The sequence below is a fragment of the Amphimedon queenslandica genome, unplaced genomic scaffold (assembly GCF_000090795.2).
Source record: "Amphimedon queenslandica unplaced genomic scaffold, v1.1 AMPQUscaffold_11540, whole genome shotgun sequence".
Classification (NCBI taxonomy): Eukaryota; Metazoa; Porifera; class Demospongiae; order Haplosclerida; family Niphatidae; genus Amphimedon; species Amphimedon queenslandica.
In genome coordinates, this window is record NW_003548218.1 from 1 (window position 1) to 7,509 (window position 7,509).

The window sequence follows — 7,509 nt, forward strand, 5'->3', positions numbered from 1 at the left end:
CTGATAATAAGGACCTGGCCAAAAGTGATCCAGATAAAGCAGTCAAAAATGCTGACTCTTACGAGTACTACTACTGTCTTGTTCAGTTTGATTAACTGATGCAGTGTCAGAACTTGAATTTTGCAATTCTAATATAGTATCTATAGAACTTGAAGCAGTAGTTGGACTTTTCAGTTTTAGGCTGAAATAAGTTTTTGTTAATTTAATTTTTTGCTTCAAATAAATTAATAATTCATTCAAATTGCAATAAATGCAAACTGCTACCATAAACATGATAACACACATACAAACACACACAGACACACATACAAACACACACACACACACACACTACGTACCAGGCTTTGCATTGAGGTACTCTACTAGTCTTGGTTCATTACCAATCGGCTAAAAGAGATTACGTAAAATCATTAGCAAATAATAAACCAACCACATTGGGATGAATGTTGTTTGGAAGGCGAGAGACATTTGGGACTAACGACTTCTCCATTTGGTGCAGCTCAGTCTATTAAAAAAGAGTAGTAACTAGATAGAATTAATAACAATGTATTACTTTTAATTGTTTTATTGTGCCTTTAAGATCTCTTAATTTATCGATACTTCTGCCTTTCTCGTTGACATCCTAAATGATTCTCAAAACTATCATGAATTAATATAAACTCACTCCTTTTGATGACACAACTCCAGCTTCCGCTTTCTTCTCAAGCAATGCATTATCAAGCTTCCCTAATATTTGCTGATACTTACCATAGTCAACTAACTAATGTAAACGATAGAAATTAGCATATTCTATAATTGAAAACCACAAATAATAACCACCCACATAATAGTAATAAACTACCCTTTTAATATTATTTATATGATTAATGTCATACCAACTGATCAATATTGATGTCCAGTTTGCGAAGCTCCACACTCTTTCTAGTTTTCTCTGTGTCCTTGAGATAACTCATCCCAGCCTTTAGTAATTGCTTATTTAAAACTTCACTGTCGTTTCCTTTTGCTGGAGAGGAAGAGCAGTAAGACTGTCTCAACCTTTTACATCTCAGTACTCTAGGTTTTAATCCACTCAACATAATGAAAAGTGGAAAACCTAACCCACGTGTCATTATACGCATGCGCAGAGAACTCACCCGCCATTTAGTTTCGGAACAGAAAATCCAGATCAGAATTTTCTGATCGAAAATTTCGGGTCTAGACTTTGCCACGCCTACATCACATCTTGTATGTGAACGGACTATAAACGGACAGAGTATCCGGAGATCCTGCAGAGGAGCCCTGGGGTACTCTTTTCTCCTCGTCTTTCTCTCTCGCTTACTCTCTCTTGCCCGCTCACCTCTCGCCTCTTTGTGCTCAGATTTAGCTGGCATATTCTCCTTTTGTTCCTGTGGAACTGTTGATTTACTGGTAAAAAGAGTAAAAATAATATTTAATGTAGTATTTTAAACGGTATAGTACATATAAATGATCTTTTTGACCATTGACCACGTGCCCACATTTCTTCTAGGCCGTAACCAATGGCAGACAAGACTGCTCCTCCCAGCCAGTTGCGTCTGGAGTGGGTCTATGGTTATCGCGGTAACCAGTGTCGCAACAATCTCTATTACAATGGCGACGGTGATGCTGTTTATTTTGTTGCTGGCGTAGCCATTGTCCATAACGTTGCTCAAAAGAAGCAGAGATTCTTCAAAGGACACAGCGATGATATATTATGGTAAGTTTGATATAGTCCTGTGTCTACTTTGATATTGCATGTACATACTCTTATGTCTTCTACATTGCATTGTGCTAACATGTGACTCCTCCAATCTCATTGGTTGATATTTCATCAAATATTTTAATTGTAATCATTAATCCTTTGAATTCATTCTTCTTTAATGACACATGTGTACATAATGTTCTTAATCATTTTGACTTCCTTTATTTCTTATTCCTTTCAATTTCTCTCTTAACACAACGTAGTCTAGCCATTCACCCCAATAAAGAGCTATTTGCCACTGGTCAGATTGGGAAGGATCCTTTTATTTGTGTCTGGAATTCAAAGACAATGGAAATGGTGTCTATTCTACAGGGAGGGCATGATAGAGGAATAGCTACAGTTGCTTTTAGCAGTGATGGAGAAGTCAGTACAACTTGTATGATAGCAATGCGTATCTTTTAATGTTGTTGTATGAGAATTTTTGTGTGGAAAAAAATATAAAAATACTTACAGAACTTACAAAACAAACAGAACTTACAAAAATATAAAAATAATAATAATAGTAATTATGAATATATTAATTGCTAAAAACACACAATTATTATATTATTAATGATCATATGTACAACAAGAAATGATAATAAATAATGTTTTATTTTGACCAATATAATATTTTAATTGACTTTATGTATGTGTACGTGTACATGTACAGTATAATTAATGTAGACTAGATTGTCCTCATTACAGTGTGTTAGTGAGTGGCTACAGTACATGTACATGTATATGTCTTATTGTCTCACACTAATATGGTTTGGATGACCACACTGGTCCACATCCAATACACCCACTACATGTTCATTATGGTAACAGTATTGTGTGGTATAATAGTCTAACAGAATGCCTTGTCCTGTGATAATTATTTTAATATAAGTTATTTTAGCCTGCCCTCTGGTGGGTTTGTATTAATGTACTTCTGTTGATGGACTACTTTCAGTGGGACAAATGCATAATCCAATACTGATCTCCTTTGAGATTTGTAGTCTGTACAATAACTTAATTGTTATTAGAACTTAACTGTAGTAAACTGCAGGTACATGTACATGTGTGTCGATTATGTACAGCAACCCTAGCTGTTGTTTTATGATTATCTATGTTGTTTTCAAGGGGAATGGGCCTTATACTTCCAACAGCTTTAATACAATTAAATAATAATAAAATAATTTTAATATTAATACAAATGTATGCATGTCCATGTGTATTGGCCTGTACATATGTCTATATTAATAATTATGCTTTTATTTTCTTGTAATTTTAGAAGCTGGTATCTACCGGTATGGATGACTATCATTGTATTACAGTATGGGATTGGCGCAAAGGGAAACAGATTGCCTCTACTCGTGGACATGGTGATAAGGTGAGGATCATAAAGCAAGAGTTTGTCATTTTTACTTCATCATATCTTTCACTTTCTGGTTATACACATGTGTACTTTTAACACCTCTCTCTCCCTCTCTCTCTCCTCTTATTTCTTCTAGATATTTGATTGCAAGTTCACTCCCTCTTCTTCAAACCAGTTGGTTAGTTGTGGGGTGAAGCATGTAAAGTTTTGGACACTCTGTGGCAATGCCCTCACTGGAAAGAAAGGAGTGTTTGGAAAGAAAGGTACAGTATACGATCTTTTAGTTTTTACTCTCCTTTTATCTTCCCCCCCCCCTCTCTCTCTTCCCCCCCCTCTCTCCCACAGGTGAAGTGCAGACAGTTCTGTCTATAGGATTCTCAAAGAATGACACATTATTCACTGGTACCTTTTCTGGTGACATTTATCAATGGAAGGGACACACACTGGACAACGTCATCAAGTCTGCTCATAACGTATGCCTTGAGTATCACTTAATGCATCTAGCATTAACATTACTGTATGCATTAACATCAGTTTGAACTATATACATTATTGTATGCATCTAATATTATAATACCTGTACACTTATACATGTACATGTAGCATGTACATATACATGATTGTTGTGTGTTATCTCTCAGGGTCCAGTCCATAGTATTCATGCTAGTGATGATGGGTTTGCCAGTGGCGGTAAAGATGGTAAATTGTGTCTTTGGAATGAGGACTTCACTCCTGTTGCTTGTATTGACCTCACACGCACATCAGCCGGCTATAAAGGTATGATACATAAATACATGTACTCTGGCATATACTGCTCAACTTCCTGTCAGTTGCTCAAAATTGGGCCAAAGTCCCTGTACTATAGTACATGCATGGTCTTGGGCCAAATTTCACCAAAAATGACTAGGAGAGAATTCTTCATTTTTATAATATTTTCTGATACATATACATGTTCTTATGTTGTGTAGCAAGTTTGAGCTGATTCCAATCAAATTTGGATTTTTTACGAATTTTTGAAGTTACTCCAAAAACGGGCCAAAGTCCCTGTACTATAGTACAGTGTCATTGGCCAAATTTCACCAAAAATGACTAGGAGAGAATTCTTCATTTTAATAATATTTTCTGATACATATACATGTTCTTATGTTGCGTAGAAAGTTTGAGCTGATTCCGATCAAGTTTGGATTTTTTACGAATTTTTGAAGTTACTCCAAAATCGGGCCAAAGTCCCTGTACTATAGTACAGTGTCATTGGCCAAAATTCGCCAAAAATGACTAGGAGAGAATTCTCCATTTTAATAATATTTTCTGATACATATACATGTTCTTATGTTGCGTAGAAAGTTTGAGCTGATTCCGATCAAGTTTGGATTTTTTACGAATTTTTGAAGTTACTCCAAAATCGGGCCAAAGTCCCTGTACTATAGTACAGTGTCATTGGCCAAACTGTGCCAAAAATGACTAGGAGAGAATTCTCCATTTTTATAATATTTTCTGATACATATACATGTTTTTATGTTGTGTAGCAAGTTTGAGGTGATTCCGATCGAAATTAGATTTATTATGAATTTTTAAAGTTGCTTCAAAAGCCATGTACTGTATTGTAGTGCTTGTCAGCTCATAAAACTCATGCTGTTTAGCTCACTTAGCATGCTTTGTGGGAAACCCTGCATTTATAAATCAGTAATTATTTTTATTTACTCTATAAAAAGGTTTGTGTCTGAGGAGTGTTTGCTGGGAAGGTGAGAAGGTTCTTGCTGGTACTAAAGATGGCGAAGTGTTTGAAATAAGAGTAGAAGATAAAGAGAACCCAGTTACAGTCGCAAGAGGACACGGAGAGGGAGAGTTGTGGGGACTGGCCTCTCATCCTTCTCAGGCTATATTTGCCACTGGGAGTGATGACAAGACTGTGAGGTAAGACACAGTATAGTAATTGATAAAGTTAGAGTAATGTATAAATATAAACTATCCTGAGTTTATGTTAATTTCTGTCACCCGTTCTTGAGTTATGAGCATTCGAGAAATGTTCGAAATTGTTTGAGGCAATTTAAAAAATAGATTTATGAGCTACATTATATTTTTCCTATACATTTGTTGATAATTTTTATTTATAATTTTCGTTATAATTTCTCCTTGTTATGTAGGGTATGGTCAGCTACTAGTCGTGAAGTACTACAGCTTTGCCATGCGTCCCATCCTGTTCGCTCTGTTGCCTTCTCTCCAGCTGGTGATCATATTGCTGCCGGACAACAAGACGGCTCCTTTGTCGTCTTTAACTTGAAGTAACCATTGCCACTTTTACCCTCTTTATCCTCTCCCCCCCTCCTCCTCCTCTTACAGTAATAATCTCAGCGTAGTCTTTCAAAAGAAAGACAGAAAAGAGGTTCTTCACGAGATGAAATACTCGCCCGATGCGCATTACCTTGCTGTCGGATCTAACGATAATTTTGTTGACGTGTACGATGTGAGCGAGGGCTACAAGAGGGTCGGTACTTGTAGAGGCTCCTCAAGTTTCATAACCCACTTGGACTGGTCCGAGGACAGTCAATTTATTGTCACTAATTCTGGCGCATCCGAGAAACTTTATTACAAGATACCTGGTAAGATTCATATCCATCAATGCCACTATTAACAATTCTTTTTTTTTTTTAATATTTTATTACGTGTCGTGTCATGTACGTAGAATGTCTTATTAAAATGGAAATAAATGCGAAATTTTAAAATCACCAGCACTATACATGTACAATGTACATAGTGTTTTTTAAAAACACCAGTGCTACACTACCTAGTGCACATGTTCATACATAATGGGAGGTTTAGCATACTCTGTTACTGAGAACTGTAGTGTCTGGATCTACAGTGTTTACTCTAAACTGTGTGAAGTGTGTTGGTATGTAGTAATTGATGATCCGATCACTTATGCCTCCTTTATGGTAATGTGTATCTATTCAGCACATCACGTGACCTCATCTTTCTCTGATGTCTAGTCAGTGAAAATATTAAGGAAGTCTGACTTTGTCGCTGTTTTTGAGAAATATAAGCAGATCCTGTTTCTAATTGTGTCTATCAGTCGATGATTTATGATATGAAGTATTCATTAGCCTGGAATGATGCATTTGGGATTAATTAGATTAGTCATTCCTATGTCATTATGGTTTATCTGATACTTTATGTGTACAGTCAAACCTGTCTATTCCGGACACCTTGGGACCAAATAAAACTGTCCTTATTATAGAGGTGTCCTTATTTCAAAGGTTCATTAATACACATTTGTATTGTATTGGGACTGATACTACCTGTCCTGATTATAGAGGTGTCCTTATTTTAGAGTGTCCACAATAGCAGGTTTCACTGTATATCAATTTTCTCTTATTTTTTACATTTGTATATGAAAATTCTTTTTCAAAATCTGTACATGTAGTAATGAAAACTATACATGTAGCATGCGTCTAATGAAAAGTCCTGCTTTATTTTTTAATTAGCATACCAATAGCTTATTATCAAATTGAAGTTTGTGCCCTAACTATTTAAGCAAGTGCATGCATACGTGCTCATATATTTATTATTATTTTGCTATTGGCAGGTGCTGCGTGTATAATTATAGTGGATTTGTTATTTTTGATGAACAGGCTAAATATTCTATATTGAATTACAATATTTAATGACTTAAATATTTATGATCGTAATTTGGTCTGAGTTCCAAATTACAATTATGAGTAGAATTTGTGTGTAGGATGCAATCAGCTATGAATATATCATTACAGTTACTATAGAGCCTTAGGAGAAAAACTACTGCTGCCATTTCTACCACAACTTGAGGAGAAAGAAGATATCATTAAGAAGGGATAAGGCTCTGGTCCAGTATGTCTGTAGTGGATATAGACTCAGAGGTTTCTACCATAGTCCAGCACATTGAGACAGTTCGAGTACAAAAGAGAGAGAGGCTCAGAAACCTTGACTTCTTTTGTCTAGATAACTCCATCAGGGAGAGCACTGTGGGCCAACTACGTAGTCACACTCTACAGAACAAGATTGATATTCTGCATCAGGTGAGAAAGTGTGGCATCAAGGATATCATTGTAGCCACTTTTGCTCATTTAACACGTGTCGATGATGATTTTGTGGAACATCTCCGGAAGGAAAAGGAGGATTTTAGTCACTTTTACTCATTCTCTGAAGTCAGTGAGGGATTTGTGAAAGGGACTGGCGTTTACGACACAGAGAGAGTCCCTGTTGGACTCCAGAAGAACAAGAAGTACGGGCTCATTAATACGATATTTGAAGTCGATCTTGCTGATAGCTCCTGCAACTGGGACAAGTTTACCGTATCTGACATGTGCAACCTCTTAGTAAAGTGGATGAACTACGTCTTTGATGAGATATCTCCGGACGGTAAAGTCCTGCTCACTTT

At 36.3% G+C, this 7,509-nt stretch overlaps 3 protein-coding genes across 3 annotated transcripts in view; 2 read left to right on the forward strand and 1 right to left on the reverse strand.

Moving 5' to 3' along the window:
• Nucleotides 1-28: 28 nt before the first annotated feature.
• Nucleotides 29-1,168, reverse strand: LOC109589212 (serine--tRNA ligase-like). Its single transcript, XM_020005321.1, has 5 exons — nucleotides 876-1,168; nucleotides 665-760; nucleotides 554-622; nucleotides 431-505; nucleotides 29-387 (listed from the first exon to the last, which is right to left on the reverse strand). Exons 1-5 carry the CDS (start codon nucleotides 1,116-1,118, stop codon nucleotides 331-333), a joined length of 540 nt encoding a protein of 179 aa, XP_019860880.1. The 5' UTR covers nucleotides 1,119-1,168; the 3' UTR covers nucleotides 29-330.
• Nucleotides 1,169-1,239: 71 nt separating this feature from the next.
• LOC100633531 (echinoderm microtubule-associated protein-like 6) lies at nucleotides 1,240-5,783 on the forward strand. The gene is made up of 10 exons (XM_003390896.3): nucleotides 1,240-1,407; nucleotides 1,508-1,714; nucleotides 1,963-2,122; nucleotides 3,015-3,113; nucleotides 3,235-3,361; nucleotides 3,444-3,571; nucleotides 3,740-3,875; nucleotides 4,811-5,012; nucleotides 5,243-5,380; nucleotides 5,439-5,783. The coding sequence occupies exons 2-10, from the start codon at nucleotides 1,518-1,520 to the stop codon at nucleotides 5,728-5,730; spliced, it is 1,479 nt and encodes a 492-aa protein (XP_003390944.1). The 5' UTR covers nucleotides 1,240-1,407; nucleotides 1,508-1,517; the 3' UTR covers nucleotides 5,731-5,783.
• Nucleotides 5,784-6,426: 643 nt separating this feature from the next.
• Nucleotides 6,427-7,509, forward strand: part of LOC109589213 (uncharacterized) — a 2,442-nt gene continuing 1,359 nt past the window's right edge. The window contains exon 1 of the mRNA XM_020005322.1: nucleotides 6,427-7,481. Within this exon, the coding sequence (XP_019860881.1) occupies nucleotides 6,962-7,481 (520 nt within the window). The 5' untranslated portion in view covers nucleotides 6,427-6,961. The remainder of the gene's footprint in view (nucleotides 7,482-7,509) is intronic.

What these genes read in the sequence shown, in the direction of transcription:
- LOC109589212 (XM_020005321.1), bottom strand. Translation starts at nt 1,118, where the DNA reads ATGCGTATAATGACACGTGGGTTAGGTTTTCCACTTTTCATTATGTTG. An exon ending in ACATCAATATTGATCAGTTG is followed by an intron (nt 761 to 875) that starts GTATGACATTAA and finishes CGTTTACATTAG; the next exon opens with TTAGTTGACTATGGTAAGTA. An exon ending in GAGTTGTGTCATCAAAAGGA is followed by an intron (nt 623 to 664) that starts GTGAGTTTATAT and finishes AGAATCATTTAG; the next exon opens with GATGTCAACGAGAAAGGCAG.
- LOC100633531 (XM_003390896.3), top strand. Translation starts at nt 1,518, where the DNA reads ATGGCAGACAAGACTGCTCCTCCCAGCCAGTTGCGTCTGGAGTGGGTC. An exon ending in CTTTTAGCAGTGATGGAGAA is followed by an intron (nt 2,123 to 3,014) that starts GTCAGTACAACT and finishes TTGTAATTTTAG; the next exon opens with AAGCTGGTATCTACCGGTAT. An exon ending in AGTGATGACAAGACTGTGAG is followed by an intron (nt 5,013 to 5,242) that starts GTAAGACACAGT and finishes CTTGTTATGTAG; the next exon opens with GGTATGGTCAGCTACTAGTC.